Here is a 12,848-nt window from a genome sequence, read left to right as displayed (position 1 = left end):
CGTTATGCTAATCAGGTTGTATGTGGATTAATATATGTTCTTTTTAAATCTTTCTTACAGTTATTAGTTTTATCTCTATTTTGCGCATTTTTGGCACATGCGCGAGTTGCTTAAAGCGACAGAAAGTGAAGTCAAACAGATTCTATGCAAATTGCAAGGTGGTCTTTCAGAAAGTGGAGTGACGTCGACTTACCCACAGAGGAGTTTTGGATGAATTGGGGGCTTTCAGAGGACGCGTTCAGACTGTGCGCACCTGCGTAACACCAGCAGTGTCCGCAACCGAGGATCCAACTGCACCAACTCTCACACGGATCTGCTCTCCTGTCCTTTTCTAAGCGGGATTTGAAAACGACTGTGGTGAACGATGACTGTATTTCCTGCTGGATTACAAACTATGAAGTATTTTGTCTCCGTTTTCCCCTCGGAGCAGCTGTGACCATCGTGTCCAGTGTCCGCAGACGCCGATACGCACCGTGCGCACACAACCACACTCTACTTGTTGTCATCCTGCAACAAAACATGTCATCCAAACTCCTGTCTTATGTCCTGCTTCTGTCAGTCCTTCATACCTGGTGAGTTGCATGTTTGAGTTTATAACAGCTCTGCAAAGTGGCTGGAATTGAGTCATGTTCAATCTGATGGTTGAGATAAACTTTGCTGTCTGTGGGAACATTTCTCTGTTGTTTTCTGGTGGAAACTTTCCCTCTCTATACTCTCTCTACATTAGGTTTTAACTGTGCCATTAGATCTGCTGTTTCCAATTCCATCCACCCTCTTTTATTTCTTTTTTTCTTTTTCTTTTGCAGCTCTCTAACAATGGAGTACGAAGAGGAGTATGAGGATGTAACTGTGAACCAAATGCTGGCTCCAAAATCTCAACAAACAGACGCCACGGAAATACTCAACAATCTACTGAAGGAGTATGATAAGACACTGCGTCCTGATATTGGAGGTAACTTTCAGATTCATGCACCTTACAGATGATAATAAACAAAGAATAAGCAATAAAACACTTCACTGATCGCCTGCAGATGTAGCTGGTGTTGTAATCTGATAATCAGACAAATGTGAAGTAATTAAAGTAATGATAAAGTCTCATTACACTAGAACAGGTGTGTATAACCTCCATTATATGTTTTTATAATACGTTAAACCTTAAACCCTTTCATGCATTAATTGTGAGAACCTTAGTCAAGATTTTTTTCTTCAGTGTTTTTATTCCTCCTTAGGTATGAAAAAAACAATGCAATCAAGTTTTTTTTTTTTTTTTCTGTGGAGTTACAAAAATATGCATGCATTTAATTTTTGAAGTAAAGAAACGTGTTTTAAACCCAGTATCAGACAGGGATATGAAAACAATGAAATGAAAACATGTTTAATGCTGCTAATCTGATGTATTCTCACATTTTAACATATTCTAATGCTATTAATTCGTCACTTCATCGAGATAATGTGCAAAAAAAAACTTGTCTAACAAATAATTGATTTACACTTAAACATGTTACTGCAGATCAGGTTTATCAAGAACAGCAAAGTTACAGTAATGGTATGAATGTCAGGATATGAGATGGTGCGTAAGTGTCCACTGTGTTGGCTTATATGGAACTAAAACCACTAAACCCATTAATATACAAGAGAACAGCTGGAGAAGAACTGTCCACTGGAGTGACTTATGCATGAAAGGGTTAAAGAGTTCTTGGCCGAAAGATATGAACTATTTTCAAAAGCCTAACATTGCAATTACCTTCATGAAAACAAACAAAATTTAAGGTTTTCTTTTTCATTTCAAATGTTTGCACTAGTAGAATTTTCAAATTATGAAGAGCAATAAATACAGTGCAATAACAAAACAAAATGAAACCAAAAAAAAAATTAAACAAAACTGAATAAATATATTAGCACAAAAACACTGCTCTGAAGATTCAGTTCCATCGCATATGTCCTGCACTGGGATCGTCACTTGATTCCTCAGTTTTTGTATTTATTTGTATTTATTTATTTAGTTACAGGACAGTGTGTATTGGCATTAGTTACAAAGAACAAGATGCATACACCAGATATAGCAGAGAAGCTAATTTCCATCTGTTGTCCTGGACAAACGACTAACACAACAAATATCACTTAGATTACAAAGTCATAATATACTGGAAGGAAACTGTTAAACATGGCAGATGTAGAAAAGTCTGCTCAGATTGAATGGCTTCAATAAAACAAATGCAATAATTAATTAGAAATAAAAACCTGTGTTTGTTTTTCGAATCCTACGCAGCCATTTATTTAAAGGGGAATTTCTAATTTGTAGTTCAGGAGTTTATTAAAGAAGAAAAATACTCAAAATACAATCCTTATAATGGTAACTGTATATTATCCTGTACAATGAATATGTTTACATGCGCTCTAATATTACACTATTATTCTGAATTTGACAGGAGTTGTGAAAACAGCACATTCCTCTTGGATATTCCAAAGTAGGATTTTCCCACATGGAGCATTTCCCAATTCAAATGTGGATATGCTGATATTATTTCAGTTTTATGACTATGCTTTGGATGTATTTTCTGAAAATGAATCTAATTTGCTGGTTTTATGGCCTGTTTATTATGCACAGCTGAAGTGAAACGAAGATCCTCTCTGGTTGAGATGGAGGCTCCAGAGAAAAGACCACATTTCTGGTCATGAGGAGAAACACCTAATTTTAAATATGATGGTAGAGGAGATTAATAGGTTTATAGATATGAGAAAATAGTGAAAGGTCGACCTTTTTCGTTAAGGTGTTCGATGGAACTAAACAGGGAGGCAGAAAGTGGAATATCTGTTACCTGAAGAAGAGTTATTTTGAACGGCATGGCTACATGTTAACAGGAATTGTAAAAATTAGGGGATTATTTTTTAGAAACAGAGAAGAATGGAATCTTCCAGTGCAGGTAAAGTTCCCCTGCTGCTGTACTTAAAGGGATAATCAGCATCTGAAACCTGGAAGATGCAACTATTTCCACATCAGCTGCTCTACTTTTCTAACCTGTTGCTGCGTTTACTGCAGATAAAGTAATTAATCAATGGTGACACTTTTGATACCTGTTTTATATTCATTCCCGCTGACAACCTGAGTGTTTGTCTACAGGCGAGAACAGCCACTGTCAACTTTACAATTACCTAACATCAGCTGGTAGCATTTTCCACAGTGTGAGGCTGGTGACGTTAATGATGTGGCCTCTGAAACATTTGTTTTGTACCTGTTACTGAGGCTGTGGGTGATGAAGAAGCTCCTGACGTCTCTCATGTCCGGTGTTGCGCAAGTTACTTCCAAACTGTAATACATTACAGATTACTTGTTACTGTTATTTAACCCATAAAGACCCAAATATACACCAATGACCAAAAGTATCTACGGATGTAAAATGTTTACACCTTTAGAGCCACTAATCCTATCAGTACATATAAATAATTATTGTAAAATACAGTTTGTCATCTTTTCATGGTCATCAGGTATGACCCATTTGGACGTTAGGAGGCTTCGTAGTGAACGTAGAAACACCGTCATCTTCTACAACACTGATTCACTAGTAAAACTCATGGAGTTTGAGAAATGACAGTGGATGAACCAGTGGCGATTTCTCATAGACTGCAAGGGAAGCCCGGCTTCCTCTAAAATTACTAAAATTAAATGGTTAAATATGTACAGTTGTGTTGACATTTTATTGACTACAAATGTGTTAGAACATGTTCATCTCAAAGACAAGTTTGTTCAGAATCATCTTTATCACAAATCAACAGACGCGATGTTGTTACTTCTCATACATTCCCGTTGTGCTGTTTTCTCATTGAAGCCCATAGACGCCGGGCATCTATGGACTTCGTGCTCCGTGACTGTTGGTTGGGGAGCCGGGGGGGGGGGGGGGGGGTAGTAGCATAGCAGTTGGACATTGTCGCTTTACTCTTCCTCTTACTCCATACTCACCCATAGGTGATAGTATGGATCCAAGTTAATGACCACCTTCCACGACTCGCCTCAGAGAATCTCCGGGCGGCCAGTTTGAGGCTGGGGGTACCTCCAGCGGATGGGTTTTCCCCACCCTTCCTCCACGTCTTTTCCGCGCCAGAGCCGTCGCGAGCCAGATCAAGATGCCGTCTTCCCCAGGGGTTCGCAAGATAGAGCCAGTTGCGCTTCCGCATACTCCTGGTTCTGGTCTGAAAAATCAATCTCATCCACTATTAATCGATTACGCAAAATTAAAACGAAATCGATCTAGGATCGATTAAATCGATTTTTTTACCCAGCCCTAATGGAGAGGATTATGTTAAGATAAATAGTGATAAATCACTTAAGAAAGGTTAAATAGAGAGAACATTTAATTTGGGAATCAACACAAAAGTAGCACTGGGTCTTTATGGGTTAAAAGTAATTCCTTACCTTACAATATTACTGTCTCAGAATTGTAATGCATGACTCCTGTATTACTTTTGAGTTCCATACAGATTCTTGTCATAAATGGCGCGTACGCAGTAGAACCCAATCCTCCCCCAAAACCACAGAGAGGAGAGCCTTGGGATGCATAAATTTGTGCCCCGAAGTACATGTGGACGAATATAGCTCAGTAAGTAAGGCTACAGTCTATGATGTTTGAATCCCAGCAGGAACGCTTGCATTTTTTTCAACATTTTCCATGTTCAAACAGAGGGCGCAAAGCCGAGGATGCTGGTGGATAAATCTGAAATCGATAAAGAATTTTAACTAGTCATAGACACATTAGCTTACCTTGTCATTGCTGATCACAGGGATCATGCTAACTAGCTTCTGTAAAGCAGGTTTGGGTTAGTGATGAGCATACGTCCATGTGGCCAATGTACTTTCTTCTGCCGCCTTCACCCATTGGCTGAACACCAACAGGAAATAGAACTTTACAGATGCATTTTTGATTCCTTAAGATCTCATGGTCTTGCTGTTTTTGTTTTTTTGTTTTTTTTTTTTTCATTTGAATAATTTAAATGTAGGCAAAAAGTATGTTGTAATGCAAGCGCTGAAAATGTGCCGAGTAAAATATTACTAAAAATTGATTAGTAATGCCTTACACCACTGCATTACAGCAGAAAGTAATCCATTACTATAATGCATTACTTTTTTAATGCGTTATTCTCAACACTGCTCATGACATCTCATTATTTGTTGGTGGCAAAACATAGAGGAGAGTGGTTGTTACTGTTACTCTTGTTCTATGAGTAGGGCTGGGTGATACAATAACGATATATATTGCAAGATAACTTTCCCTCAGTAGAAGTATGAAACATGCTTGATAAAATTTCAGCAAAATTAATTCGTCCATGTTTTGACAGACATAAGAAGAGTCAATCATAATTAAGTTGCAACGCACTGAACCAATCACGCTAGAGCCACAAGTTAGGTTGACGCACACAGTACAGGTATAACAGCAGCTGCAGCACATATGCTAATGTTTGGGCTGTAGGAAAAAATATAGAGAAAATATGACTGAGTACTCAGGGGACTGGGTTACTGAAAAGTAGGGTGCAAACCGTTTCAGTTCCGGCATACAACAGAGGCATAGAAGCCGGGAAGTCAGTAGTCAAAGCATGTTAGTGTTTAATTTTTGGGTTATGCCTGTTACAGTAGTTATGGCAGTTACGGATTGTACCCCCATGTATATTGAGGACTTGCAGCTGACGTCACTGATCATGTGATTGTGGTTTACACCGCCATATTGGTAGGCACGCTATCTGGATCCAGAAAGTCACAACTGTTGCTTTATATTGTGTTTTTCTTTGGACTCGTGTTTCGTTATTTGTGAGTATGTCTGCCTATGATAAAGGAACCATAGATGAGTTTCAATGTTTACTAACAACAGTGATGCACGCGTAACTCAGAGGCAAACACAGGAGTACCAGCTACCAGCCAGCTCACATCAGCCGTACACCTCCAGGCTCTCCCCTGGAACTGGTGAACGAGCTGATATATTAGCTCTAAAACGGTCCATTAACTGTCTCTGTCCAAAAGCCGATCCCATCTTCTCTTTCACGGCCGCATAATTTGACTGGACCGCATGGGGAAGGCTGTCCCATAGTAGAAAAGCAGACTTGCACAGACTGGTGGGGAGTATTGTCACCAGCTCCCCACTGAACTCACCAGTGTCACCCACCGTAGCTCCGACTGCCACTTCCATCTGCCTCACCCAGCTGAGGAAACTCAAAGGGAGCAGGTAGATCCACAATCACTCTGTCTCTATAGGGTGATAGGTCAGGGGAAGCCCTCCTGGTAGGTTTAAAGGGGTCTTCATCACCGTACCACATGATGACAATTCTTTTATTCCACACCGCTAAGCGCAAATGGCATGCAGGCTAACTATACTGAGAAGCTACGCTAACCATGGTAATAACTATGAACAGCGGTCAGCAGAACAGAACCACCACTGCCACCAGAGGAAGCCAGCGGTCTGTATGCCGAACTGATACTTGGTGAAAGCTAAGGAATAAACGGCACACAGGAGTTTAGCAGGTCCATCCTTTAACACGTTGTACGATCCAAGGAAAGCTTGCCTACCAATATGGCGTCGTAAACAGCAAACCACGTGATCATGTGACGTATGAGCAAAACCTCAAAACCCCCAGTATTATTTCATGAAGATGGTCTGTTTTGTTTGTGTTCTCTTTTAAAACTTGAAAGCTTTTGCCTGCTGGTCAGACTTTTAGTTTAGTTTTAAGTATATGTACCTGTTTTATTTATCTGAAACAGTTTTATAATCATCTTCAGCACATCTGTCATGTTCAACCTCTGACAGAAAATAAGCCATATTTAAATAAAAAATAACCTTCTGATGTCTTCACAACTAACTTAGAAGTAACGGAAAATTTAAGCTTGAGAAAAATAGTGATTTGATTTATATCGTGATACATATCGATATCGTCTGATATGAAAAAAATTATCATATGTTTTTTTTTCCATATCACCCAGTCCTATCTATGAGTATGTGCACAGTTACCAATTCACAAAGCTACACTTATAACCACAAGGGGCCTTTTGTATTATATATGGCTGCAATTATTCTTAAAATGGTTGTGGATCACAGCTGTAGTGTTTTGAAAGTGGGGTTATGACATGCTATAACACTGTTTTGACACTTCATTAAATTCTTCAAACACAGTCAAACGTTCTTCTCATTACCTTTGTGCTTATTTGCTTGAACCAAATAGAAAATTACCATTTCATTCTATTTGTTGCCAATTTACTGACCCACAGTAATAAAACTCAGAGCCATAACTCTTCCAGATGACCTCATGAATATAAATTACATTTATAGGTTTGACTGAGGGACAGAGATACAAAGAGTTGTGCATTTGACAGACCCTGGGCCCGCTTGTATTTTTTGATGATAATATGTTGAGCTGCCACCGAGTTCTGTTACTGAGCCTCTGCTTCTGTGACATCGTTTGGAGAATTGAAAATTGGCCTCAGGATCGACAAATAAAATGACTGTCATGTCCCACAGGCATCTGACGGAACAAAGAGGTTTAGTATAAAATATTTCCATAGTTAAAGATAAAATGTAGAGTTTATTGGGCTACAAATACTAATAGGTTTTGTTGAACTCAAACACTTATACGGTGCATTGTATCACTGCACTGAGAAACAAAATAGAGGTGAAATAAACATGGGCATGTCAAATCTGGAGCATAACACCATCCAGGAGGCTGTGGGGCAAACGTGAGCCCCTCTAACCCTGGTTTCCTCTGTGAAGCGATCACGGGTCAGGCATCACTACATCACACAGGAGTCAATACAGACCAGCCTCATTACATCCTGTCCAGCTTTAGACATTTTCCAGCTCTGTCTGTGCTGTATATGTTTCATGTATATGTTAAGATATTTTTATAGACACATTGTGAGGACAGAGGTATGAAGAACTGGACTCTGACATACAGGTTTCATCCAAATATATCATGAGTTTTCAGTGATTGGACAGAAGAAAATGCAAAGTTATGTTTCCTTCCATGACTAGTCAGCCAGTATTCATCCGCATCATATTTATCATCATTGGTTAAAACTCTGCCCTCCAGTTGGATAGGGTTTCATACATATAAGACTGTACTATCTGAGCTGACAGACATGAGAGGCACCATATATTTATCATAGATCTGAAGCTGCATGTATAGTCTTAGCACAAATGTAGGTTTTGCAACTTTGCTGATTCATTCTCTTCAGATGTTTTCCCCCATGTGTTTCTGAGGTACATTTCAGAACAATTACAAGCATGTTTAAAGACTTTTATAGGCAAATATATCATATTTATTCAAAGAATTTGTTTCACTGCCATAACCTTTGGCCCCAACTGTAACTTTTATCTCCTGAACAAACTGCTGTTCTGTTCTTCTCTGCCTTTTGGTAAATCTGTTTCCATTGCTCAGTTGGTTAATAATTCCACTTTTACTCACCAACTTTTCCATGTTTCTGAATCCAGAATCGAGCATAAAGATTTTAGCACAAAAAAATAACCCAAGTGCTCTGTATACACTGTTTCTCATGAAGATGGAATAATGTTTTTTTTTTTTTTGGTATATTCCTCTTTTTATTCTTATTAGTACACATCAGTAATCACCTTTGACCTGGTGCAATAATTACAGTTCCACTTTATCTATCAAGAAAACTCACATTGTCACAGTCATTTCATGAAAAGAGGTAATAATATATGTTTTTTTCCACTTTATGGGCAACAGTGTAGAAATCAGTGCACAAGATATCATGAATGATGGCAAACAAAACAAGTGGTGCCAGGCACAACAAACCCCGCCCCTTGCTCATATTGTAGCTTATTGTGGCATCAATCCAGCTGATGTCATCATGTCTATGTGTGTGCTGATGTCAGCATATCAGTTGCCTCTATATATGTGCCAAGTTTGAAGTTTTTGATGTTTTTATAGACATTTGAAATTCCACCCATTATAAGAAAAAGGGGATAAAAAAAAAGATTTTAAAAATGCATAAAAAGTTATAACTTTGATATACTTTTTCCAAAATGTAACCACATCTATTCTGGGTCACTGGCAATCTATAAACCCAATTTGATGTGAATACAACCAATAGTTTTGCTGCTACAGGCATTTGAAATTTCGCCCATTATAAGTAAATAGGAAAAAAACATTTAAAAAAAATTCTAAAAAATTTAAACTTAGACCTACTTTTTCCAAAATGTAATGACATCCATTCTGAGTCCCTGCCAATCTATAAACCCAATTTGGTATGAATTCAAACAATAGTTTTTTTCTGCTAGAGTGTAATTTCTGCAAACAAAGAAACAAAACATACCAAAAACAATACCCCTTGCCTCCCCTTTGGGGGGCGGGGTAATAAAACAGACTCCAACACAAACCTCACATAAGCACATCAGTATCCATGGGTCTTACAGAGTAAACCTTAACTTTATTCAACAATAAATGTTGTGTCATGTTGTGTATGTCTCCTCGTTCACCTGTCAGTCACTGAATGTACAACAATAGAAACTAAGTTTGGAGCAATAAACATAGTGACCTTTTCACTAAGCATCAGGGACAGTCGTATTATCACTCTTTTCTGTTCTGTATTTTCCACACGCAGTCATTCACACTCGTTATTCTAGGGTCTATCACCGATCCATATTCCTCCCTTGTTGTTGTGCCAAAGCTTATTAAATTAACTTATTATTATTTCAAAGAAGCCTGATAAATAGGACAGGGACAATTAGCCTTTTTTTTTAAACATCCCCTGGCTACACAAAGTCATTTGTTGTGATGTTGGCCCCTTTGATGGCAGATGGTGCACTAAAGTATTTTAACCTTGTTGTCTGGAGCACTCATGAATGTGACTATTTGAAGCTTATGATGGTCGGTACTCAGAAAACTAGGGGCATTTCCTCCACATGGTCTGAATCATAAGTGAAACTGGTGCCAGTGATGTTAATTGACAGTCCACTGAGTCCTGAGTCCACTGTCTGTTTATGTCTGAATCTAGTAGCTTTTAAAGTTTCAAGACACACTAAGATATAGGGGATCTAATTGTAGAAATTGAATATAGCAGGCTATTTGTGCATAAGATAAGATAAGATAAGATAAGATAAGATAAGATAAGATAAGATAAGATAAGATAAGATAAGATAGCCTTTACTGTTATTGTATAGTCACCTATACAACAAAATTGGAATAGAAACTACTTAAAAGTGCAAGAATAAAAACATGTACCAAATACAAGATACAGATAAATAAATAAAAAGGGAAACATGACATGTTGTTATACAGACTTATCAAATTACAAGCTGATTGTACAGGAATAATTGAATGTATTGCACACAATAATATTGCATATTTTTGTTAAAGGTGCATAAAAGTTAGTGGTTGAAGTTGGAGTTGAGTTTCCTGCTTGCCAATTGATAAAAAGTGTTTTTTAGTTCAGTTTTTTCTGATTTTAAGGCTCCAGTATCTTCATCCATAAAGAATAACACTGAACAGGTGGTCTCCAGGATGGACCCATTGATTTTCTCTTATATTTACATGAACCAAGCCCGGATTAACCATATGGGCAATTGGGCAATCGCCCAGGGGCCCGCGACCTCTGAAGGGCCCTGGGTAGCTTGGGCATAACGAAAATATCTGGTTATCTTTTGCTTATAAATGAAACTGTCCGCTGCCCGGAGCCATTGCACTGCACAGAAACCCTGCTCCTGCTGTCTGTGACCGTGAGCTGAGACCCTCTCCTCATTGGTCAGTCCAAAAAGCGAATCAGCGATGACGCAAATCAACGTGCGTGCACTGAGCGGGATGTGAGACGTCAAGAACTACGCGACAAACGCGACGTACGCGAATCAAAACATTGCAAACATGGAGAAGCAGCTAAGTGGGAACACCAAACGAAAATTAAAAAAGGAGAGGGACATTAAAAACGGTTTTAAAGACGGTTTTCCAGATGTTTATAGTATTTAGTTTATATAGTATTTAGTGTTAAAATGTTTAACCCTTGCCTTGACATGCCTTGAATTGTGATGTGTTTTCTGTTGAAAAGTTAAACTGGGACCAAAATGTTTATTTTAGCAGATTATACTGCATTATAATTATTTTTTCCTTGTGGTGGCTCCATGAAAATGTTGAGATATGTTTATTGTTGAGAGAAAGCAGATTTCAAGATGTTTACATTGCACTTACTTTAACTCTCTTGTTGAATTCTGAGGTGACAAGGGGATTTCTGTTTAAAATTCATATCTGATTCTATCAGATTATGTTTGTGTTTTGTCTGTGGGCTTTTTCTGACGATTCAGTACATTTGTGTTGGCAAAAAGTGTTCTTAAATAAATACTGGATACTTTGGAAATGGTTTCTTATTTATTTTTTTGTGAAAATGGAGGACACTTCCCTCTCTTTCTAATGTAGTGGATCAATTTTAGATTATACTGATGCTAATGTGTTTTGTTTTCATATCATCATATGCAAGTGAGTGGCCTTGACAAGAGGCTATAGTGGTGCACTTGTAGTTCTATGAACATTTACACATTTGTACATCAAAATGCATGTGATGATAGTTAGATATTGAAGTATGGGGTATATTTACATATATTCCTGGAATTTATTCTGTATTTTGCCAGATTATAGGGATCCTGGGGTTGTGATGATGGGGCCCTTGAATATTGTTGCCCAGGGTACAATGAAGTGTTAATCTGGCCCTGACATGAACTCAAGGCAAAACATGATTCAGCAACTGTTTTCTTTACAAAGACTCTGTACATACATATTCATAACATGTACTCTATATTGTAACAAGCAAACAGGTAGCATTTTTGTCTATGTTGTGCACCAGATGTCTCCAGAGGAAAAAGATCCATTTAGCCAATTTAGCATTTTTCACAGATCACAGCAAAATCTAAACAAATTGAATTAATTTGACATATTGTACTGTGCTGTGTAGAATGAACATCAGAGGAAGTGAACACTATTGAGAACAAATTTGTTCCAGAAACGTAGCCTGGGAGACCACAGCGGCGGAAGGCTGGAGAACCTGGAGCTCCAACACCTGGAGCTCCACTTCCGGAGAAGCGTCACCCTAACCCTAAGCCTAAGCCTAGCCATAAACCTAAGCCTAACAGTGAACCTAACCTAACCCTAAAACTAACCCTAATCCTAACCCTAACCATAAACCTAACCCTAAACCTAAGCCTAAACCTAACCCTAAATCTAAGCCTAACCCTAACGCTAAGCCTAACCCTAAACCTAAGACTAAGCCTAACCCTAAGTAGAGGTCCTGTGTTGTGAACAGAGGTGGAGGTGTGGAGCCAGGCTGCAGTCTTCCAGGCTGTGCTACCTGGAGGTCAACAGCTGAAGGCAGTTCCTCCCAAAATCATCATGGGCATAGCAAGGTGATTGTATGGCTATTGTATTCCAAAATTACTAATATCTCCCAAAATATTGGTCCTTTCAACTTACCGTTTTCACTAGTCGCTTCCTTGACCAAAAATATATAAGTACGCCAAACTGCAGCAGTCAGCTTTTTCTGGATTTTGTGTGATGCCTGAGACAAACACACACACAGAATCCACTTCCCTTTTATAATATAGATACTATATTGTACTGTACTATACTATACTATACTATACTATACTATACTATACTATACTATACTATACTATAATAAAAATAAGTATCACATTATGGGGCGATGATTACAAATGTTGTCTTACCTTTACTGTTTTCTGATCATAACTAAGTTTTATATGAATGAAACATCTGCTATCAGCTAATACACAGTTTTGTGTTACATTGAAATCATTCTGAGTGAAGATAAAATAGTCCAGGGTTTAACAGGATTTAAAGCCGCAATTTATGTA

The 12,848-nt window shown here is 38.2% G+C and overlaps 1 protein-coding gene across 1 annotated transcript in view; it reads left to right on the top strand.

Moving 5' to 3' along the window:
* The first annotated feature begins 282 nt into the window (after nucleotides 1-282).
* gabrg3 (gamma-aminobutyric acid type A receptor subunit gamma3) overlaps nucleotides 283-12,848 on the top strand; it is a 94,012-nt gene continuing 81,446 nt past the window's right edge. The window contains exons 1-2 of the mRNA XM_030131364.1: nucleotides 283-572; nucleotides 807-952. Of these exons, the coding sequence (XP_029987224.1) occupies nucleotides 520-572; nucleotides 807-952 (199 nt within the window). The 5' untranslated portion in view covers nucleotides 283-519. The remainder of the gene's footprint in view (nucleotides 573-806; nucleotides 953-12,848) is intronic.

This window comes from Sphaeramia orbicularis, chromosome 4, assembly GCF_902148855.1.
Source record: "Sphaeramia orbicularis chromosome 4, fSphaOr1.1, whole genome shotgun sequence".
In the NCBI taxonomy this organism is placed as follows: Eukaryota; Metazoa; Chordata; class Actinopteri; order Kurtiformes; family Apogonidae; genus Sphaeramia; species Sphaeramia orbicularis.
The sequence above is the reverse complement of the archived record's forward strand: the minus strand, read 5'-3'. Positions and strand labels throughout refer to the sequence as shown.